Genomic DNA, 25,329 nt, shown 5'->3' with positions numbered 1-25,329 from the left:
TTATTTACTCCAATATGCCTGGAGAAAAAACATCTACGCTTAAAAGAACATGCCTAATATCTTAAAATATTTCAAGAAAATAATATGCATTGGAATTCAGAAATTGCTGTAACTCCGTCCTTTAGTAAGATTTTGTCAGAACTGGAACTCTTCTTACTCATTCTACTTTCATTCTCACATCTACAGTGACTTTCAGGAATGGACAGATCAAATTGCACGTATTTATATAAATGCACCTTTGCATTGCACATACCAGTTCAGCACAGAAACATAAACATAAACAGTTATCATAATTGTTACGGATCTATTAAAATCTTTTGGTTGAAAAACATTAAATTGGTTGGTCTCTTATTGAAATTAACTTCTCATCTTCAAGAGCATAAAAAAATCTATGTATTTATCATAGCTCCAGCAATGGCATCTGAAACCTTTAAGACGTTACTTTTTGTGAACATCTTCATTATTTTTTTATACTGATTAAATTGGACATAATTGTGAGAGCATATCAACTTCATATAAGCAATTGGGGAAACAGGACAAATCTAAAAGGGAGAAAATATATGTAATATACTAGCTTGGATGAAAGCAGCTAAGAAAAGAAAAACAGAAAACCCCAACAGGCCTTCTAAAGATTGTTTTTGAATGATCTGAAGCTTGTTTTCTAATTAATTTTCAACTTTAAGTTTACATCACGGAAAGTCATCATCTTTGCTGACAGACAAACCAATTATTTAGTTTACACATGCCTAAGAATGAGAAATACCAATTCAAACAAAAGCAAGATGATTAAGGTAAAGCGAAGGTTTTGAAGAACTCACCTTAGGCACCCAGTGGCATTGCGCAGCACCTGTGATGAATGGAGCTGTATTTTATGATCATCCTGGAGTGGAGAGTTTTCCCATCCAGAGTGAGGGATGATCACTGCATTGGTCAACACTGCAAGGGCATCCTGGATGATTGGCATTTTCAGTGCATCACAGGAGGATAGATTCCAGAGAACTCCTACAAAAAGTAAAATGACTAATAATTAACACTTCTCCAAAACAAGTTTGAATGCTTTTTTGTTTAAAAAAACCCAATCCAACCCAAACTAATATATTCCACAGCATTGGTGTGCTTAATTTAGCTGTTTCTGTCAAGAATAAAACAGACTACATTGTAGATGGGGCTGAATGACACCTGCATACTTTTGCAGGGGGAATACAACTTTGAACAAAAAACATGTAGTCACATCAACACCGGAAATTTCTCAGAGCTCTGCCTAAAAGCTGAACAGATGGTTATGATCTAGGTGTATGCAGGCTGTGAAGCACACAGGGAATGAAGGAGTATTACAAGGAATTTTTTAGGGCTTGGTCTTCAGATATCTTCCTTCTAAGTAAAATTATTAAAAACCAGTAGCAGAAAACAGGTTCTGATTTACACTAAAACTTTCACTGTTGATGGATACACATTGAGAGAACAAAACCTCAGCCCTGTGATCTTCACTGTAATGGAAGTAACTGTCTAGGCTAGTTGGTACCACATGCAAAAAGACTTCCTCCACAACCTGATACAGTAGTACTAGACCTCAGCAAGTACTTTTATATTTTGCAATTATTTAACTATACAAAGTTACAGAATACTGTAATTTTTACATGGAAACAGCAAGCTTCATGGGGCAACTAACAAGGAGATTTACTGGAGTTTAAAAAAAACAAAAACTCTTCCGTTGCAATTCATAATGTGCCAAAGAAACAGAAGAGAAATCTAGAGCCAAAGTTTTCTAAGCACATCTGCAAAGATCAAGGTCACTGCAATTGTGCCACATAGAAAGCAGGTAAGAAATTGTTAGGAGCAAAAGACATCCTGCCTTCCATTCCCATATTTATACAGTTGTGTATTTGCTGGAAACGCACATGTGACTTCTGTGCTACGCCAAGAGCCTGCTGCTGCTGCTGGGCAGCTCTATTGCTGGGGGAAGCTGGAGGACAATTTGCTGTTCTGAAGAACCAGTGGTCTTTATTTTAGCCCAGCACCCTCCCAGGAGCAGCTGGAAGAGCAAGTCTGCCTCATCATGCCCCTCCCCTTCCCAACACACATCCTCTTCTCTAGAATCCAATCCTACCCCTTCCTACTCTCCTTCCCAAAGGACAATAAGCCTGGCCCCACATCTGATCTTGAGTGGCAAAACTGAGTTGTGATTTTATGTCTATTACAGTTTTCAATCAAAAGAGAAAAATTCTCACCACCATCATCATTTTATATAGAAGGTTACAAATATGAACACTATGAAAAATCCAAGTGAGTGGTGTGGGAGGAAAATGCTGAAGGAAGGCCTTAGGAACACAGACTCAGACATTTATAAATATAAGCAGCAAGAACACTACTTGCTCAAGGCTTTCCTTAGCATTTTGTGCTTTGACAGAGCAGTGCAATTAAGAGGAATCAACCTACATTTTGGGTTTCTCTTTAAAATTAATTACCTCTATGGGGAAACTGTTTCAGTTATACAATTTCATGTTTAAATTATTTTATATGGAACTGTCTGCAAAGGCAGTTACACAGTTTAAAATAAAATTTAGATCAGTATACTAGTAAAAAAAACCCATTAAAATAATTTGCATGAGGCAGGCACACTTTAGCTACAGACCAAAAAAAAAAGCAGAAATAGGAGTAATGTTCATTTTAATAATGCTCATTTTTTTCATTTAAGAATTGCCACTTTAAAGGGAAAAGAGTCTTTGTTTGAATTCTGTTCTGAATGTCCTTATGAAAAGGAATTCCATATTTAAAGGAATAAAGACCTTCATAAGGATATTTATACTTGCCTTTCTATGACCTGTTCTTGACAAGCTTTAATGGCATATTGACTATTCTTGAAACACCCAGCATTTTGCTGGGTTTTGTCAGTAAAAACAACAATGTGGTTGCCTTTTTTTTTTTTCCCATTTATCTACACTGGTGTAAATGATGTGCATGGTATAAAAGCAGAGAATCAGAATGCAAATCTTTCCCCCTTTAAGGTTCAATTTAGTTCTTATGCAAGACAATGTGTTATAACTTTGTGAAGAAGTCCTATTTTGAAAGTGAAGCAGAAGAGAGTGTTTTGATGGCAACAAAGCAATACTTTGGGCTTCAAGAACTAGTCATGAACTGGAAAAGCAGGAAAGAATACAAAAGAAGGAAACATAAGAGCCCTGTCTGGCAAAATGCTTAAAAACGTGTATGTCTACACTATTTTCTATTCACTTCACATTCTTGCTAATTTAAAGTAAACTCACATAAACATCGTGGAACTCAGCAAAAGTTGAGCCTAGAAATATTCTTTAAGTCTTCTTTCTCTCTGATTTCTCTAACTGGAAAATTAAACCTTCAGAGTAAGGGGATGATGGGATCACCAGGCTAAAATAGCTATTACAGCTTCTCCTAAAATGATTTTAGGTAAAGGCAGAAGCAAGCAAAGATTTAAGGCAAGGCAGAAGCACTGCACAGTTAAGTCTGATGCTTTCTTCGAAGTTTTTGTTCCACACAGTTTTAAGGAATGACATAATCTTCTTCCACCCCAGAACAATGAGTTTTATCTACCAACCACATGAATGAAAAATTATCTACTGACAAGTTCAAATTTATTCTCACAAGCAGTGCAGTTTGCTTGCTACGTGCTGAGGTTGGCATTCTACACGCCTCCTTGTAACCTTCTTAATTAAGGCTTTGCAATTATGAAAGGGCACTGACAATTCACTTCTCATTGTTTTTGCTGAGGATGACCTGGAGCTAGATTTATGTGGGGTCTGAGAAGATGATCCACTGCCTTGACTTTGCAAGGGAGAATGACAGTAAATAAATCCTTTAGCTGACACGCCTTCCATTACAGAGCTCCCGTTTCACCACATAATTCTGAAAGTATTTTCCAAGCACGTATGCATGACATGCCCTTTAGAGCTCCTGTAAGAAGCTGGTTACTGAGGCCATGTGACACCTTACTCTGAAAGCCCTGACTGAACTGGGCTTCCGAGCACAACAAAAAAGTCTGCAACAGCCTCAGAGGTGCCTTGACTGACCCCTGAAGAATTTGCATTATCATCACTGCCCACAGTGATACCCACAGAAACGTAAGGGACTGGACTCACCAGTGACTGATGACAGAAAGGGGGACCCACCCAACAACACAACAGTTGAACTCAACAGTTTACCATCTCTAGATTGACTCTTGTAAGAAGTATGAAGTAAAGAACTAATCAGCGCTGTACATCTCTTAATCACTTTCATTTGTATCTTATCTCCTTGCTTTTAAAGCTGTGAGGCAGATTAAGCATTTTGTGTCCCATTTTCAGATCACTTTTGGTTCTGTTGAAAGACTTGTAGAAAGACAAAAACAGCTACACCAGAATGAACAAGTAATTTTGCAGGTTGAGGTTTTTCATCCTTACATATATAATGTATATGTAAGGGTGAAAATACAGTAAAAAAGTATCTTGCAAGCTCATTTTAAGTTTAAAACTGAGGAGAAACTGGTATTGAAAATATTCAGTTGATTCCAGGTAGAAGATGGATTTTGGTCTGAGTATCAGTCTAGCAGACATCAGATGAAGGATTCTTAGAGGAGTCTACAGGGTTGCTCACTCTGGAGATATTACTGCATCCAGCTGCATCTTCTGGAGCAGCTTATCAGAGGACATGCTACTGCTATGGTCAACAGATTGCTCAATGTAATGGAGCAGTCTGAGCCAAAACCCCATAATCCCTGAATCAGGCTGGAGCTCAAACTCATGCTGATTAAACACTTCAATGCATTTTTGTGCTGGTGTTTTAGTTAGAACTGGTATATGTCTATCTGTAGTCAGATACAACTCAAGACCTTATAAGGCACATGCTACCCGTATTCCATTCAAAGTCAAGAAAATAGAGATCATATACATCTATGCAAAAAATACCATCACAGCAAGAGAACATGCAAAACCACGGAAGTCTAACCAACTACTTAGTTCATGATTTAATGCTACCTCAAATTATGACTTATATATATATATATAAACAAAGCTCTTAGAACAACTTAGACTACAAATATAAATGGAAACCAAGAAACTGGAAAAGTCATCTTTCCCAAAAAGCATTGCCCCCGTCACACTGCCACTATGTCTTGGGTTTTTATTGTGGTGCAAAAGATGTACTTTCCCAAATAAATTATATGGTAAAAAGATTGTAAGTAAACAAATACTATTAGGACAACCAAGACTTTGATTCTTCTCAATACAGGCTGTTTAAGTCAACTTTCGATTATATTAAGATTTTGCTTATTTCATATTCTCTGTAAAAATAAAAATCCAAAAGTCTTCTAATGCATCCAGGTTTTCCTTTTTCATCATAATTTAATAGTTTGGTCATGGAGTGATGCAGAAAACCATTTCATAGTGCTGAGAGACTGCATCCCAGAAAGAGCGACCAAAGCACTGGCAGGCATTTTTGTTTATGCACTGAAGGCACAGAACTACTACAGGGAGTTTCCCTCATGAACATGGCAATTAAGATTGAAATCTGAGAGCTAAATACCCTGCACAGAAGCCAAGCACAAGGGATCTTTTTGCTGGAGTCCTTAGGAAAAGCATCTTCTACCCCAATCTCCCAAGTGCTAGAAAAGTCATTTGCTGGCTGCTGCTCGGAGCCCCCGCTGTAATTGCAAGGCTGCCCTGCAGAGCTGGATCCGCTCCCTGGCAGCAGATGTGGGCTCCCGATAGACTACAGCAGTTCTGCTGTGGAGATGCTGAATATCAGCCACAACCTTTCTTAATACAAAGTCCAATAAGACTTCACAACCAACTCAACCGTCAAGGCGAGGAACTGGCTCGGTAACAGACTTTCTGTAGGGAAGAAAAAGTGGCTGATTTGAATTCGGGCACCTGAACAACACACAGCTCAGAAGGAATCTCCTTAAAAGCACACTGTGAAAGTAAGTTTAAAACTGGCATAACAGATGAGAAACTTTCGCCAATTTTCTTGAAATATTTTTTTATCTGGTTTGTGAATGAATGCCTATGCATACCTTGCTGTAATTCATTTATTTACATGCACAGAGGTGGTCTGCCATCTGTGTATAAGCTGATGTAGGAAAAGTCCACATCGAGAAAGACTGAGCTTCAGTAAAAGCCATAAGCAGGGAGGAGCTTAAGGAACGCTAAGCAAAGCTGCAGCCATAATTTTTTTCCCTTTGCAGCCACTCATAGCCTTACAAGTAAAAAGCTTCCACAGAGGAGAAGGATTATTATGGTGTGGGTTTTTTTGTTTAATTACAAAAAATACAGCTTGATCTTGACTACATAAAAGTACAAGACTACATATAGTATAAAAAATATAAACATTTCCTCATTTCCTAACAGTTATTAACTTTCATGTTAAACAGTAGAGGAATTACTTGAGGATTTCACTAAGGTTACTGTGGAAAGATCAGTGGTTCCTGCTTAACTCGCTTTCCTAGCTGATGAAATTAAATCGGTCCTGTAAAACACAGAAGCCAAGCCAAAAGCAATTCATTCTGAGTGACAGAAACACAGAAAAAAATAAATCAACTGCTTTCAAAAAAAGTTTTATCCTAACACATAACTAATGGCAATGCCATTCCAAATTAAGTATTTTATTGGAAAATGTGGGAATTTAACAAGGATATATATATATGAGTGGCAAGATTTTATTTTCAGTGCTTACACATGTATTATACTGAATAATTTTTCTAGCACCCAAAATCAAAACATATGTTTGATAACAGACATCATATAGAGAATAAAAATGTTATACTTAATGCTGAACATTAAGTTACAGCTCTAAATACAAAACTCCTTTCTAAAAAGAACCAGTTAGAAAATTAGTTCTATCTATAAAATTGCATCTATGTGCAAAATGAAAGGCTCAGTGTCTAGTTACTAAAAAAGAAAAAAAGGAACTCGCCACATTGTTACCTACAAAAAAGACAGCACTGTAAATAACATTATTTGGGACAGAAAAAGCGAAGTTGGCCTTTTAACCTAAAAATAATAAATAAATTTTAAAAAAATTAGTGGGCATAGTGAAAACAGTAATTTAATCATAGCATGAACATGTTTCACCATACCCTCAAACTTTCATTTTGTAAACAAAAAAGTGAAATATTCAGATCATTTCTAAACAAAAAACTATTATCAAAATAAAATTTAAGTCTTTTGTGTGGCAAATCTCAAACATTTCAAACTACAAAGTGGTTTTAAACTGCAAGCGTTTTAATACTCCATCATTCAGGCAGGCCCATAAAAATTATATGCCCAGCTGAATTTTCCCAAAGGATTACTACCCACTAAAAAAGTTCAGTGAAGCTCTTATGTCAAGCCATATGCCACAACAGATGTCCTCTATTTATCACTCCTTATTTATCAGATTACCTTGTTTCATATTTCCTCTTAAAATTTGACCAAAGTAAAAAAAAAAAACAAAAAACAAAAAAAGAAAATAATTTCTGTAGTATATTAACAAGCAAATTATGAAATCAGTTTCACTGCTCCATGAATCAAAACATGGACAAAACTTGAATGAATTTTCCATAGAAGATACACCTCACTGATTGTACAAGGGAAAAACAGTTATTTCCCATTTTAGAGAGAAAAGGAGAGCAACAAGGGACCACCTTGGGTTTTGTGCTGATACTGAGAGCGGTCAGCGCAGGACAAATGAATGTGAATTTGCCTGGGAAATAGGGAGAAGGAAGCAGGCTGTGATGGGAAAACCAATGAAACCACCCCTAAGCAGACTCCTAAAAGAGAGGAAAGGAACTCCCCTACCAGGGGCATTGCACTGTTGCCGGCTGAGACCTCGGCACCCAGTGACCTGTCCTGCCTCTCCCACATTCACCACCAGGGAAACAGGCCCTGTTTTGTATTGCTGTTTAGTGGTACATTCCCTTTTACTTAGAAAAATGCTTTGGATGTAACACCTTACAGGATAAATCAGTGCCCCAGCCTGTTGCTAAGAAAGCAGGGCATAAGATTTGAGAAAATATCTATTTTAACACATCTCCTTATTTAACTGGGAGCAGCAGGGGGTGAAGAAGTTAATCTGATGATACAGAAAAAGTTGAGAATGACTCTTCATGAAGACAACAGATTCTATCAGTGGGTTTTCCCATTTTCAGAGCCAAGATAGTGACAGCATATTGAGAAAGAGGGCAAAGATTGTTTTATAATTAGGCAGTAAATTGTAATAGATGTGGTATAAAATAATCCAGCTGAACTGTCAACATTGTTTGCCTAAGCGTTATTTGATAAGACAGAATTATTTCTGAAGAAAAATTACACAATTTATTAAATTACTTTTATATTTCCTAGCACATATGAACTATAAATAGGATGTGTTTTGAATGACTCTGGAATTTCTTGGAGATGTCACAGTCTATAGGTTCCAACACCATATGAGTGGAAGCTGTACAACCTTTTACCTTCCTGTTTTGCAAGGAAAATGACTACAAAGATTTGGTGTTTTGGTAAGAGGTACCACAATGGGTTCATACGAAGACTTTATAAAATGCCAACTAATTCCTGCTCTGAATTTGTTTGAAAATCACTTCCATATTTTCAAATGATGGCAATATTTTCTGTAGGTGATGCTAAAATCTAAAATTTAAACTCTGCCACACAGTAGGATCATACTGTAAAGTACAGCACACAGCTGTGCCTTGCCCTAGCACATCCACTATGAAATATCAGCTTATTAGTCTGGAGAAGTACAAATAGTACAAAACACAAATTTGAAGTATTTTATGAAAATTATGATGCTGCAATAATGATTTTTGGAGACTTAAAGTAACTGATGACTAGGGTGGAAAAACAGAGTAGCCACGCAGCCCACTAATCCTGCCACAGGGTTTGTACTACCTTGGTGGAGTTGTTTGAAGTTGTATTGGGGCACTTGGACTTTCAGTGATTAACTCAAGCAGCCACTTCTGCAGACCAGGTGCCTTCATTTGCTTTTGCTTGGCTTTGATAATGGACTGGATTAAGCCAAATTTTATCCACTTAGCAGTAAAAAGTAGTTTTTCTGAGTTAAACAAACCCTTTTTCCCCCCACGATTTTAGATGTAACAGCACAAAATGATAAACTAGCCCATGCAAAGCTCTGTCTGTGAGATGAAACACATTGTTTTAACAGCAATCTGAGACTTGCAGGGGATTTGACGGAGTTTGGCATTTTTTTTTAAATTCTCAATGGTCCACAACACTCAGGGCAGAGGTTGAAGAATGCCTTGCGTAAAAGTATCTCAAGCAAAAGGAGGGAGTCCAATTATTATGTAATCTTTGGAAATTGAAAAGGTTCTTGTACTTGAAGAAAGAAATACTGAAGAAACTAGAACATGTAGTTTCATTATTCAGCCACTGGCTTCGATCCAGAGTAAATAGATAGGAATTTTCATTACACAAATAATCTTGTTAATGTTGAAAACAACTTTTATTTAAAACACCTAATTAGAAGTAAATTACTTCATAAGATTTAATCAGCTTCTAAAATTGATTGTGGTAGGATATTGTACTTGTAATTACATCTATTTAACGAAGGAGTAGGAAAGGTTTATTAGATCTAATACCCTTTAAATCTCCATTTTGAATAAAAAGCATTTAAAACATACAAGCAAACTTTGGTGCCCAGGTAAATAGATTTGAAATTTGTTACCCTTATCCTAAATCTGTTGGTAGAAAAATAATTCAAGTCTGCAAGTCACCTGCCTCTGTGCTTGGTAAAGTTCCTCAAAACATTTTTTGCTAACGTGCAGAGCAGACACTAAGCAAGAAATGAATGAACATATTTTCCTGCCGAAATTGAAACCATCACTTCTGAACGCAGAGTTCTGTGCTAGCAGTTATCTATCTCCATGCTTAACCTTTCTGATTTCCTTGACTTGACAGGACATGGTGATCAGATACTGGAGGTGGAGGGGAAGCTAATTCACAGAGCTGCATCTTAAGAGGCACTTGTGTGCTTTCTGCATTTATCCCACATCTCCATTTTGTTTTACTACATAGAGTTATGGGCCCCAAAGGATATTTGGCAGTCTTACTCTCTTAGCTAAGCATATATTGAACCAAAGTTATGTCAACCTTGTAGCAGCAGTCTTAGTGTGGTTATACCATCATGACAATTTAAACACACATATATGGCTTTTCGTGTCGTCTGTTTGAAAAGCTTGTGATGGGCAGGGTATGTATCTGAACCTAAAACATGTATCTTTATAATCTGATTTGCAGTTTGTGTAATGCTGAAATTGTCTCTCTGGTTCCAAGAGCAAGCCACTTTGTACATCTATCTTCCTACCCATCTTTTTGCATTATGTATCAAAGGCTGCTAATTAATTAGGCCTCTCACTGGTCAGGCTTCCTTATACTTGCATTGCCCCATTACTAAACTTGAATACAATTAAGACATGGGATACTTAATATGAGCAATACTGGAGCAACACCTAATACAAACCTGCAAAGGTAAAGGGATATAATAGAGATTTTAGGAATTACATCAAGGTGAAATACTGTAAGAATGCAACTCATGAAGAGTTTGATTCTTCTTTATTAAGGCTGTGGGAAAGTCATGTTGGAATAGGATAAAAGAGCCTTTAGTCATTTTCAAATCAAGTTTCCAGAGAGCAATAAGGTTACAAATAGGTGCCACCTCCAAATGCATGTTTATATCACAATAAAATTTCACATCTGTGTTTACACACTCCAGTAACTAAGGTAATGTCAAGGGCACTTTTGCAGAAAATGATTAAATTATTAAATTAAGGCGCTTCGAGATCCTAGAGTACTAAACAGTCAGCCCTTTGCCATAATATTGTTAAATAAGATTTACTATACAAAAAAATCACAAGTGTAATACCTTACAAAGTCCAATTAGAAAATAACTTTACAAACAGGAAACAATTGCAGGCATGTGATTTTGACTTTGGGAACCCCCAATAGAAGAACTGCATAGATAGAAGAATTGTACTAGGAAGTTAAAAATTCTAAATAATTGGCCAGAATTACTTAAAAAAAAAGAAATCAAATTAAAAAAATAAAAAAGAAATCAAATTAAATCTTCCACTGAAGTGAGCCAAAAGGTCCATTTAAATAGAATACTCTCTTAAACATGCTTTACATATCACTGCAGGTTCACTAACTTGCAACTACATAGATTAGCGAAGACAGATACAAGGCTCAAAGGGGCCTTCTGGAGTGTCTTGACCAATCTGCCAATAATTTATGCACATGCTAAGAAGCAGCATGCAATCAAAAGGAGGTTTCACTGGCAGTGGTTAACTCAAACCAGATAGATCTAAGGTGGACAACATGTAATTGCCTTCAGTGACACTGAGAGATTATCAATAAGGTTATAAACCCCTCGTTAAAAACATATGGCATCTACTAAAATTGAAACAGGACTGTGTAATACTGTTGCATAACATGGGGTGACAACAGAGGACCAACCAAGCCAAAACACAAACTGGCCACAGTTGAAATTAAAGACAACACTAATGAATACTGGAATCCAAAGTCTGGGAAGTAAATGAAATTTTTTTCCTGTCCAACTTGACTGTGGGCTGAAGAAACTTGGAGAAATAGTGCTTCTTTGAAAGAAACATCTTGTAGTATTTTGCAGGAATGGCATATATGCCTTTTGATTCAGTGAATAAAAATGTGAATGAAATACACAGAGTAAATATCTACCTATCTATATATATATATAGTATACATGTATAGTGTTAGATAGTTTCTGCTTTTAATTTTTTTTTATTTGCTAATTTTTGTAATTTATATATTTTCAGTAGACAATAGTTACATCTCTGACACTTTATTGTCAACCAAAATAAGCAGGAGGCTGGCTGCTAGCACAAGAAAAAACAGCTTCTCCTGACATTATTTATAGCTGCAGCTCTCTATCATCATGTACTTTACTAAAAGTGGATTATCCACTTTTACCTTTTAATCAGAAATGGTGTTTACAGTTTGTAAACAGGTGATGCAGTAATACAAGGGCCTTCTTTAAAAGGAGCTTTTTCTCATTCAGCTACCTCATTGTTCATAGGCAGAAACTGTTTCTAGTTGTGATGGATCTTGTTTGTCAAAAATGAGAAAAGCAGTTTAAACCATTTTATCTGAGACGGGTACCCAGCTATTCAATCGAGCTGATGGAAGAAGGAGCAAGCGTAGGTTGAATCACAGAATCATGGAACGGCCTGGGTTGGAAAGGATCTAGCAACAGCTGCTTGACCTCACCTGCTGCACAAGGTATCCATAGGATTCCTCTGTTATCCTGGCTAAAACATCAGATTTTTCCATGTAATATTTTTTCCCCTGACAGTAAAACAAATAGAAAAAATTATAAAATCGAATTTTGTGGAAGGGTTCATAATTAACTCGGTAAAGGCAAGAGAATCAGAAACCAGTTACTCATTGCCATTATTACCAAGTGAAAACATTTCTTTCTACCATCTGCAGGATCTATGCTAATTTTGTACTGTGTTCTTCTCTATTTATATTTATTAGAAAAGTGTTAACATTTAATGATTTTAAAATAGAAGGCTTTTATTTTTTCCCATTAACAGGTGCTACTGTGGAAACTGGCAGCACAGTGCTAGGGTAAAAAAATGACTAAATTAAGTGTGGTGCATTCAGCTTCCACCTATTTCTTTTCAGACTTACATGAAACAAGGTATTGTGATTCAGGTTCTCCTTGAGTCTCTGGAAATTACCAGAGGCTGAAGGCCATGCCAGCATCTCTATTTCTATCAGAGTATTTCACTTTTGCACAAATGTATATATTCATGGGTATACCTAATTTTATCCATGTTCTTCTAGTAAAAACCTGATAACTGTGGAAGTGTTTCTGTAAGAATAATCTTTCCATATTTTAGGAAGTATTTCCTGGGCATTAGCACCATTTAATTTCGTAACAGTCAGGCAGCACACTTCCCCCAGATCTTCTTCATGGGAGCCTGCACTGAAACCATTTCCTTGACATGAGAGAGCCATGAAGCTCTAACACTTTGCTATAAGGTTAAGTTCGTGCAATCCAAAAATTTGAGCATGGTAAGGTTTTCCAGTATTAGCCCAAGACCTCTGCTGCTGAGGACAAGGACGAGATAAAGGAAAGAGTGAAAAAACTCTGTTTTGGAGAGATTATGGTAGAAAGAAATCTCTGGAAAAGAGGATGAGCCACAAATGGTGCTGAAGACAATCCTGACAATCAAGGAGCTACTGGGCTAGAAAGCTGGTCTGCAGGTTTAAATACCCTTCCAAAACCAGTCTTGAGATTGCCAGAAATTGAAGTCATAATCTACTTAGAGAAGAGCAACAAGAAGGACGAAAATGTGCATGTTTGAGGAAGGAACTAATATCAGAACTTTCGCTCTGCTAGGCAAGTTCTTCACGGTACTTGGGGCAGGCAATGAATGCTTCACTTCTGCCAGACAAATTGAGCTGCTTAACAGCCTCTCCAGGCCATATTTCTTCCCTTGCAGCTGGGTGCCTACTCAGAGTGATTCACACCTTCATCTTGCCAGATTTCTGGACAGGTCATTTACACTTGATAGGTTCAGCTCCCCATCTGTACAACAGAGATAGTGATACTTCCCCACCTAAGAAAAGTGCTCTGAGGATAAATGCGTACTACTACTTAGGGGCAGCGATATCAGAGCCTGTATGAATTCCTAAGGCAGGAACTTTGTGCCCTCTCTGAAAGTAACAAACAAGAGCAGCTTTTATATAGACAGGATGCACCATGAACATGAGATGGAAGGGCTCAAGGTATTATGCTTACTCCCAAAACAGACATTTGCTATTATTTTCTCTGCATCTCCTCCAGGCTGTGGAGCCCCTACTGGAATAATTATCTTCCTGCCACCTCAGCTCAGGAAGGCTGATGGAGAGCACTTTTTATTTTTCCCTGTGTCTGCCACAAGTCAAAACTTTTCATTACTGAGGGTGCTGCTTCAGGAGCTACCTTTCCTTCCCCAGGAAGGACAGAAAGAAGGAATTCAGCTGGGGTAGCTGTCACACTACAAGACTTTACCAAAACAAAGCAAAGCAGAACTGATTCAGATGCACAACTTTAGCCTGTTTCCTAAGAGATGCAAGATGAAAGCTCCATCTATGAGCTTTGCTTTGGAAGGAAGCTTTGCAGAACACTACCATAAACACGATTGCATTTTGAAAGCAAGGGCCAGTGATCTGCGTTCTGAAAGGTACAAAACACAGCCAGGGCAAGCACTGGCCTTCTGGGATGTACTGGCTATTAAAAACAAAGAAAAAACCCCAATACAAAAACAGGCTCAGGAATAAAATCTTGAAATACCACTGGCTTTTATTCCATTCCTCAGTGTCACCATCTCCCCTTTCATACATGTCCAGCACTCCTGATGTTCACCGTCCCTGGGAGCTGCATCTACCTGTACAAAGGCAGGTTACTGCCTACCACTGATGCTACATACTCCTCTTGGTAATAGCACTTTGAGGGCACACTAGAAAACAAACATCCTTTCTTTCTGCAGGAATTTGGGAAAATTTAACAGCATACTGTGCAATAGAACCAAAGTAAACTATAGCCCAGTATATTTTCTTTAAATGACCTAACAACATTACATGTTCCATCTACAGATGGCATGGGAAGCGCCACGGTGACTGCTGAAGTTTATTAGCAGTTTGCCACTTACTACTCAGAATAAATATGCAGAATGTTCCCTGGAGCCAGGATACTGACAATGTAACCAAGAGACAAACAAGTATGTTGAATGTGAAGCAGTGGTTACACTTTATTAGATCTGTCAGTAATTCTGTCACTCTACAGGAGGCATGATCCGAGCTCATGTAACCTGTATCTCTGCCCCATTAATCCTGACTAACAAGTAGGAGGTGATAGGTGTTGTAACTAAGAAACAAAATTAAATATAAAAAGATCTATATTTAATAAACATCATGCAGTTTATTCAGACGTCTTCTCAAGGAAGGAACCTGGACCCAACCAAAGGATGATAATCTTATAAATTGTATCCTAAATGAGGCCTGATGTACAAGGGTAAGTAATTTCTGCAGAAATAGAGATGATGACATGTACTCCGATGATTCTGTGACAGAAATGAGAAATTTTCTTATATAATTTAATAGGAAAATCATAATGAAAATACCAGCATTGAAAACAGGACAATGAAAATACTTTTTATTTGTAGCATTAAATTAATCAGCAATTGATACTAGCAATCAAACAGAATGAAATCACAAAATGAAAAAAAAAAGCCCCTCTACCTCACTTCTGTTTTACATATTAAATAGGATAGCTTAAGGGCAAGGTGAAAAACACCTGGAAACATCTCAGATCAGTCCAGTTTGACAGCATTCCTGTATTCCTGAACACCACCCCCCTTCCCCTCTCTCTTGAATTTCAGAAGGGAAAAAGTCCACACAATCCTAAAAAGACCAGATCCTACTATATCAAGAAAAGAAATAAACTACCACTACCTGCATGCTCTGTGTAAAACACATCACATAGCATACTATCAAATTTTGGACAAAACGCTTCAGAAGGTGATGTCCACCTCTCCAACAGTTTTCCATTTTCCTATCAGAACCCTGAGAAAGGTAGAAAACCCCGTAACAAATCCTCCCTGTCACTACATCACCACATAGGATATAAAAGCAATGGGCAACAGTTTCTAAGTAAATTCAGTAAAATATGACTTCTGCCTGGCCAGCCCTAAACCAGACAGGAGGGAGAGCAGAGGATTCCCACCACAACATGTGTGGAGCACATCTCCCGCAAGAGCACTTACAGCTAACCAAGAACAAAATGAAACAGCAATCATAGGCATAAACCATACCTGCATCTGTAAACTGCGTGATACTGAAAGCCATTCACACATTACATAAATCCGAGGGGCTTGAAAGCTTTTTGTTATGGCAAATAAGATGGTAATGAAACAGTTACTGATGGAGCAAGTGGCATATGGCAGAGAACTGTGCTTGCAAGACTGACAGAGAGTCTGAAGAAAAAATACTGAAAGATTCAAACCTGTGACCAGTTCTCTGATTTCCAAATCTGTAGTCTTGCGGAGTAACCGTACTAATGCTGGGATACCACCACAGTTTTTCAGAGCAATTTTGTTGTCGTCATTTGCCTTCCCATATACCAAGTTTCTCAAAGCTCCACAGGCACTACGGTGGACTTCTGTCATCCGATGGTCCAATAGGTCCACTAGTAATTGTATTCCACCTTGTCTTCTTATCTGAAACAGGCCAAAGTGATAATCATACAGTTAGGAAATGAACACACCAGTATTAATAAATGCTGTCCAAGGGAATTAAGCTGTGTTTTATGCAGGCTGTAGGCCAGCAAAAGTGTGCTGGAAGCACCACAAAGCTGCTACATTACACTGCTTTGATTCCTTGTATTATTTTTTTCAGTGGCAACACTGCTGTACTATGACAAACCAGAACCGCTGTAAAAGCAGCCAAAGTTACTCAAGAGCGTTGCCTCATCAAGGTTTCTCATGGTACATCAAGGTTTGCCTTGGCAAGAATTTCTCCTGTACTGGAGAAACATCATCTCCTTGAGAGTGTAACACATCACAAGCTAGAGAAAAAACCACAAGGCTACAGCAAACAAAAAAAGCACTTTATGTCATAAAGTTTTTAGGAATCCTGCCTTTACATTTAATGACTGGGAATGGGAACAGCTACTATAGTCTCAGTAGGGATAAGTAAGGATATATCAACTAAATTGGGATGAGCAAAGAAGAAAGGAAAAGGAGGAAGTCACCAGAAACATAAAGACAAGGATGATAAATAAATCGTGGAAAAATTGTTCTAACAAGATTGAGGGAGATCCTTAAGTGATGCAGGAACAGAAGTCTTATATGTACCCAAGGTGGCCTACAAAATAAATTTCTAATGTGATATCTTATGTAAAATATCATTCTAAAAAAAACACAAAAATATTTGAGACAAATGATCAAGAAGGTCAGGAATACCACGTACAATTTGTTATGAAATCCATTTCAAACAAATACATCTTTATTGTTCTGTGGCACTATTTGTTCCTCAAAGAGTAATCAGTCTTGGATCTAACTTTAAGAAACCACAGATTCATAACTAACATTCGAGGGGTACAATGCTTTATCTTCAAGCAAGTTATACAGACATCTCTGAAAAAGTCAAGAAGTTTCCCCATATGTGTAGTTGGCTAAGGCCCAAAACAAGTCAGGTACTTCAGCTGGACATTTTACATTTAAGACAACAAAAAATTTGAAATACTTGTGAAGCAGTTTTTGCATGGGCATGTACTCTTGGGGCTCTGCAGGGGGAAGTCTTGGAAGACATAAACAGTTAAAGCAGTGAAACAGAAACATTAAAGTACAATGAAATCTATTAGGAATTCAACCTGCACCTACTAACTTCAAAATCTTTATGTACAACTGATGGCATTTCATGGATCTAAGCTTAAACGAGGAGAAGCGCTGGGTCCTGTGTTACAGTCACAACAAGCCCTTGCAATGCTACAGGCTTGGGGAAGAGTGGCTGGAAAGATGGCTATTGGAAAAGGAACTGTCCACAGCTGGCTGAACATGAGCCAGCGTGTGCCCAGGTGGCCAAGAAGGCCAAGGGCATCCTGGCCTGTACCAGCAATAGTGTGGCCAGTAGGACGAGGGCAGTGGTTGTCCCTCTGCACTTGGCACTGGTGAGGGCACACTTCAAAACCTGTGTTCAGTTCTGGGCTCCTCACTGCAAGATGGACATTGAAGAGCTGGAGTGAGTCCAGAGAAGGGCAATGGAGCTGAGGAAGGGTCTGGAGCACAAGTCCCATAAGGAGCAGCTGAGGGAACTGGGATTATTTAGGCTGGAGAAAAGGAGGCTGGGGGGGCGCCTTATTGCTCTCTACAAACACCTGATAGGAGGTTGTAGCCAGGAGGGGGTTGGTCTCTTCTGCCAAGTAACAAGTGACAGGAAAAGAGGAAACGGCCTCATGTTATGTCAGGGGAGATTCAGGTTGGATATTATGAAAAATTTCTTCACCGAAAAGGTTATCAAGCACTGGAACAGGTTGCCCAGGGAACTGGTGGAGTCACCATCCCTAAAGGAATTTAAAAGATGTGCAGATGTGGCACTTAGTGGTGGACTTTGCAGTGCTGAGTTAATGGTTGCACTGGATGATCTTGATTGTTTCCAACCTAAATGATTCTATGAATCTATGATTCACTTCAAATAAAGACTGAAAAGTGATTCAGGCTTTGAGGTTCCAAAATTGAGTTATATGAAATTACTCACTGCTAAACCAGAATTTCTCTCTCTCTTCTTCAAGTTTATCTGGCATATTCTTATTTTTTTAATAACAGCAAAGCCAAAAAATAGAACAGCTGTGTAGTGAAAAAAGCATATACACCATAATGTTGTAGCGTTAAATTAAGATGTTTTAATGTCTATACAGTTACCACACAGCTTTGGTCTAAATGTCAAAGTGATAGTGTTTAAAGATAAACTGGGATATTTTCCCTTAAATAGGCATTATATCAGTACATCATGTGCAACTTTCTGAGCAATATGCAGGTCACCTCAAAGACTACAGCAGCTGGCACTACATGATGCATGCAGAGATATGAATGGACGTTGGTAAAATATATCAACTTCAGGCAGAAAAGTTCACCAACCTTTTGAGAGTTTATGCTTTTGCTGCTCAGAGAAACCATGACACCTTTCAGTTTAGAAATGAGAAAAACAGGTCAAAGAGAAAAGGTGCTGCAAAATATCCCACTGGTCAAATCTTTTCCATGTGAACAGGATGACTTGCAATTAAATTAGCTCATTTCTGGGCCAGAAAAAATTTACCAAGTTTATCTGGGAGAGGTGGGGGGGTGAAGCTTGCTTGTTTTGTTTGCTTGGTTTTACAATCCATTACCATTTAACCTTCATGTAAAAATACATTTGCTTCCCCTACTAACCAGATTTTCAGAACCAAGCATGCTACATGAAGAGCCACCTACATGACAAAACAGATGACATTTACTAAACAGACTAGGAACAAAAATTTATGCATCAATTCTACAAAAGGTGAATCAACCACTGAGCTTCACACTTCAACCCCTGAAAAGAAACAAGATCTGATGGAAGAAAAAATACAGTTAAAAAATATATGAGTTGCCTGGTGTGATGAGTAATATCAGGAACGAAAGAATGAAAACATGCCTGCTGATCTTTGTGAATTATATTTTTAAAGCACAATATGTTGAATGAATATTTTAATTGCTTTGCTGCTAAAAAAAAAAGGTAAGAATGAGAAAAAGTATTACTTTGTAGCAAAAATAGTTCTGTGTGCTACAATTCCGCTAGAGACTCCAAGGGCTCTGTCTCCATTCCGAAGGACTCTGTGCCTCTGCTGTTTCTCTCACTCTTCCCGTTGCACACAACCAAGTGGCATCTCATGCTCCTCAGCAGTTTATCCTGTGGATGCTCTCAGGTGATGGGTTTTGCTATTTTCTGCTCATTTCTAAAGGGAAATGTGTGGTTCTGCTACACTGAGCCAGTATTCCTGAGCTGCACCTTTCCTTTCCAGTCATGATAGCTGACAGCACACTAGTATTCAGCTCATGCAGCTCCTCCTCTCCCAGGAACCTGAAGCCAGGAGCAGACTGAAGTGATTCAAAGATAGTTTCTTAAAAGCAACAGCATTAATTATTAATCTAAACCGAATTTTTGTCAGGAAAAAAAAGAGTAATACAACAGAAATTAAACAGATGTTACATAACACTTTACATAACTTGACAAAACTTCTTAAATTTTACGAAGAAGGAACCTATTCTTACCTGGGAAAGACAAGATTTATTTTGCTAACTTTCTTAGAATTTCCAAGCTCAGATATTTGGCAGAGTAACTCTGCCATGCGGGGAGAGATGGAGCTGATTTTTCACGACTGTGATCTCCGTTTCTGATGCTGTTTTTTAGCTGGACTACTCTCTTGCTTTGCTGGTTTTGCTTTTTTTTTTTTACAACAGCCCTTTATTCACCAAAAGTCTCACCCCATCTCTGCATTTCTATCACGAATCTATATAGATGTTCAAAACTCTACTCTCCAGCAGGTTTAACTATGCCTGACAAGTTGTGAGACTGTGATGGATGTTATCATGAGCTATTTAAATGTATGGAAATAGAGGCAAAGGAAATGAAATTATTTGTTCAAGTCCTTTAGGGAGCTAAGAGCCACAGCCTGGTGGACAATTCTGACCCAGTCTCCTGGGGCAGATCTCAGCTAAGTTAGTCACGGCTCCAATGAATTCAGCAGCGCTACTGCCAAATGTCTTATCCAAGAATGCCAGGATGGATGGATAAGCAGCAGTTTGCACCAATGGGGCATTAAATCCCAATCCCCCAAAGGACTTTTGATAGATACTTCTGTCTCTTTCCTAACTTAAGATGAAGAGAACATTTCTTAATATAATATTTATTGACATATCAGTGGCTGCTGCCTTGTTACATCTAGGAGGAAAAGAAAATAGAATATGCCAGAGTCTGCCTACTAAAAACAAACAGTGGAGTACAAACTTGTCAGGAGATAAAGGGGACAAACTATTCTTACAAAGACCAGCCCCAAAGTAGCCACTTCTGAACTCAAAAGAATGACCTTCAGCTCTGCAGCACAACTGAGTAAGCCCAGCTGTATCTGCCCATGTCTCAAATGCCCCTTTTTACACCACCTTTTCTCAAAAATAAAAAAAAAGAGGATCAGAGTAGAGGGATTAACAATATTAACAATGCTGGGTGAATCTGTGTTGCATTGTTTCTCATGACTCTATTAATCCATGGATACCATTAATTTCTGAAAGTTATTTTCCTTCCTTTTTCTCACTGGAAGTATTTTGTGTATGTCTTTGGAAGACACTGTTAGAGAGCTGTTAAATACAGAGCTGTGAATAGGAATCTATGCCAATCAAAAACTGAAAGAACAGAGATTACATAATTCTTGGAAAAAAATAATTTCCACAGAAGAATGCACAGAGATGCTTTCACCTGAGGAATCACATGTTTTCTTTTATCAGAACATTTTCAAATTTTCCTTTAAAGTTGGTTCTTTGCCATTAATGTCACTGTCTCCTTGCTGGTCAGAAGCATTTGATCAGCCCCATGATGCCACAACACAGGCAGAGAGGACAGGAAAAGGTGCCAGACTCTCTAGTACACAGATTGATAAAAGTACACTCATGTCAGCTTGATGACAGAGTCTTCTCCTCTGGCATAGTATGAAGGTTTTTTTGCATTACATCTGAGAATATGTATTTGTATCCACACTATAAAAATAAAACTTTGACTCAAGAAGGGGTTCAGGCCACTGCTGGAGGCAGTGAAGATGTCAATTATGTTCCTAATAAGGACAGCTGGTATACCTCATGCCAAGAGCCTATAAGAAATTAATTTATCCATTTCAAGGCTTATCTTTGACTCAATGGGGTTTACCCCAACAGTGGACTGACACATGCTTAGTCTACCAGGACTTACACATGACCAGCCCGGAGCATATGTGCTGGTAAAACAAGTCAATAAGACACCCATAATATGTCTGAAACTATATATATATATTACTGCAGGCCTAGGCCCTAGGGTATATCACCGTGTCCCGCAGCCGTTGGGAGGAGGAGAGAAGATCCAGCAGGCAGGAATTGTGCAGCAAGATTGATTTATTTAATTATTTTACAAACTCTTTTATAGACTTTTTTCTTCATAGTGTAATTGGACAAGGATCAGCCACCCCTTGGGGGTGATTGGCTAGAATCCTAAAACATCCATTGTCAAAATATTTTTCTACTATACCATAAACAAAACTTTTCAAGGTTGCAGGTGTTTGGTTGTTTACATACTCTGCTACCTCTTCTGTGAGAGAGAAAAGTCTCTCAAGGGCTTAGAAAATAGCAAGAAAATCCTTGCTAGCAGCATTTTTGTATCCACATATATATATACACACTCATACTTGATTAGTATAAGATTTTGGCGTATGAATTCTTGATAGCTTGCTTTCCTAATTCAATACAACAGATTGATTGGATGTGTGGAAGGAAGTGAAACATAGGACATGAAGGGTATGTAGATACTTGTAAGGACACCTGTTTTGTGAGGACATCTGCTCAATGGATGTCCAGTGCATAAACAGAGATGAGACAGGAAAAGTAATAAACCACTGAGGTACACAAACCCTGCAGAGCAAGAGACAGTACCAAAGACCAGGTCTGCGAGGTCACTGCTCGATGGGCTGCTGAAGGAACCACACCAAGGCTTGGAGAGGTTCAGCCTGAGTTCTGTTAACTGGGAAAGCGGGCACACAGGGAGGAATGAATGAAAAGGTCATCACAGGCCCTACAGTAAAGAGCATGCTGATGGGATTGCAGCAGTGTGCCAGACTCACAGGATGTTTAGCAGAAGGGCAAAGATAGGAAAAGGGAGACGTTCCGAATGCATGGGGGAGGAACAACATGAAGAAATAGAGAAGGGCATGATGAAAGGGATTGGTCATCTGTAAGTAAGTTGTGCTTCAATATGCCTGTCTGGCCACACCCCTCACTCGATCACTGCAACCTGTTTCATCTGCTTATTAATCCTAATTGCTAACAATTTTCCTGGATGAGGATGGTCTACATTCTGGACTGGCCTAGCAGTAGTGAACCTTTAGCTAGAACACCTGATGAGAACAGGAGATGTGGGAAAGAGCTATCAGAGACACTGTGGATCTCAGGGATAGATACTGGTGAGACCAGAGTGAACAAATTACAGTTGAGTGACTTCTCTTCATATCAAGCTATGAGAAATCTAGCCCTGGAATCTGGCTATTGCTTATGGCTTTGCAACAGTGGAAGCAAAGTCACAGCAAATAGATGTTATCTGTTTTGACTACCACTAAGGTTTTGAACCCTATTTTGAAATATATTCTGTGAAATCTGTGGAGTAAAAATTCTGTTCCTCCCAGCAACAAAGAAAAGAAGCAATACCCTTTCTTTCAATCACTGCAAAATGGAAACTGCCTCTTCCATCCCTTGGAAGGCTACAAAAATTAGAGCTAGACATACAAAAAGAAAGAAAAGTGAAGCTTCATCTTTTAAACAGTTTAGCTAAAGACTGTTAGATAATGAAGTATTCCAAAACATCCTAAAAATACTTCTGTGACAGAAACCAAAACACCCTTCCTCTTCTATTTATACTCAGCAAGTGGGTATCTGAGATATTGTTCAAATTTTGCCAGTAGGTATAACTGAAACATCCTTTTCTGCATTTAATTCCGACTACTCTGCCTTACAAAGTAAAATATAATGAAAACAGAAGAGAAGTAAGAATAGCTTAAAAAAATTGTTAGACTGAGTGATACAGTGTGCTACTAAAATAACACAATCTCCTCTTCCCAGTAAGACATTGTGTTGCACTATTAACAGATCCACATTCCTAATTCAAAGATTAATGCATGGTTAGATGCTTATTTTCCACATTTTTCTTAATAATCACTATTGAATAACTCTTCATCCAAAGGAGGTGAAGGAAATCTAATAACAATCAATCTTTTCTGCACATCATAGATATTAATTGCCAGTTTAACTGACATAACACACTGCATCATCTGCTACTTACTCTGACATTTCTGTTATTAAGAAAGCATGTTTTAATCTATGAAAATACAACATATTTAAACACATGGGATTATTTTTAATGCCACTGTGTTACATATGGAACAGAACTAAAAAACAACTGACTGCTAGCACAGGTGATGTTATGTATCCAATAAACACCAAATTAAAAGGACAATTCCATTTAAGTCCGCTTCTGGAAATAATTAGTAACAATTTAATGTTCTTAGATACTGGTTTTCTAACCAGCAAGGCAAGTGCTAACTATTTCACATGTGAATGGATTTCAAGCAACTTTGTTCCACCAGTGCTGGAAAGAGAAGCTACAAGTGAGCCCAACCAAATTCCCAAGAATTTTTAATGGTGGCAGGCAGTGTAGTGTTTGTGAGACACTCTTTGACTACAGCCACCCTGTTCTTCTCAGACTCACTGTGTGAGCACACTGGTGTGCCCACTCAGACCAGGGCACTACAGCAAAGTCCAAGACGGCCGCACAGCAACTTGACTGCACTGACCGGTTATACACAGTATCCATGAAATTATTATATTTCTTGATGTTTTTTCTGCAATTACAAATTCTCTCAGTTATTTATCTTTGCCTTGTTTACATTACTAAAATGACTTTCATTTAAGAGGGAAAGAACTACACTACTTTTTGGAGAAGGGTTTGGAAGATGGGCAGCCCCACTGCTAGCTAGTTTCAGAGGGCTGATTTCTAGAACTTAAAATGGATGTGAAGGGGAGAAAATGAACCATCAGAATAGTATATGGGAATAATATTCAGTGCAGCAGGTCACTTAAGACAAATATACTGGTTCAAACTTTAAGTCCTCTCCGTGATTTCTTCTGATGTGCCTATTGAACAGCAGATAGACAATTCAAAATCCGTACATTGCAAACGCACAGGAGATTTATTATAGACAAATTTACCTGTAACATTATAGGGTAATTTAGCCTCATTAGCAAAGTAATTTGCTACAAGTTTAAAAAAGTGCTGAGCAATTTTAGCTGAAAACAGAGCAGAATGTTATGCAAATTGCTGCATTAACTTCACAGTCTAATTTGTTTAAGGAATCTAAATCAGGGTTTGGATGTAGGTCCCATTTAAGAATGGCTTTCTCATTAGGACTTTTCAGATCATATACAAAGGTAACATAAAGCTGTGAACAGTCATAATGTAAATAAATTTAACTACCAGCATATATACAATGTTCTGCTTAAAGTTAAATAAGAATTGTTCCCTCTGTGCTGAACTGCGCTGTGTGGAGAAGGATTGGGATTTTTTTTTCTGTGTCTGTAGAAACCAGGTGGGTGTTTGGTGGAAAGGTTGTGTGACGTGAGGATGCAAAGCATGGGGTCAATACTCAGTAGCTTTTTTTATGGGAGCTTATTCCTGTTACTGAATACAGATTTGTTTTTCCCTGTGTCTCTTAAGTGACCTCTTTAGATCTTGGGATCTATGTGTGGGGTTGACAGAGGGTCAAAACTTTTTTCTGAACAGGAAGAGACTCAAAATCATGTTCTAAAATTGCCCTGAGAAGGTATGAATAAATGTACTGCTTTCTTAGTCAGTAAGCCTTAATGTATTCTGCTCTGTGACACATTTTGTTTTCCATGCTTGGTAGGAAGGCTATACCTATTATAAATCAAAGTTTTAGTGTGATTTTAGATTTTACAAACAAAATCCCTGGCTAGACATGAGTTATCTATAACTGTAAAGC

The 25,329-nt window shown here is 38.1% G+C and overlaps 1 protein-coding gene across 11 annotated transcripts in view; it reads right to left on the bottom strand.

Moving 5' to 3' along the window:
• Positions 1 to 25,329, bottom strand: part of CTNND2 (catenin delta 2) — a 655,093-nt gene that overhangs the window by 126,399 nt on the left and 503,365 nt on the right. For all 11 annotated transcript variants that reach the window (XR_005604669.1, XM_039571875.1, XM_039571842.1 and 8 more), the window contains 2 exons: positions 16,030 to 16,243; positions 819 to 1,002 (listed from right to left, as the gene is read on the bottom strand). Coding sequence is in view for 10 of the 11 variants with exons in the window: in XM_039571875.1 (XP_039427809.1) it covers positions 819 to 1,002; positions 16,030 to 16,243 (398 nt within the window). In the remaining variant the exon portion in view is untranslated. The remainder of the gene's footprint in view (positions 1 to 818; positions 1,003 to 16,029; positions 16,244 to 25,329) is intronic.

Source organism: Corvus cornix, chromosome 2 (genome assembly GCF_000738735.6).
Source record: "Corvus cornix cornix isolate S_Up_H32 chromosome 2, ASM73873v5, whole genome shotgun sequence".
NCBI classification, from domain to species: Eukaryota; Metazoa; Chordata; class Aves; order Passeriformes; family Corvidae; genus Corvus; species Corvus cornix.
The sequence above is the reverse complement of the archived record's forward strand: the minus strand, read 5'-3'. Positions and strand labels throughout refer to the sequence as shown.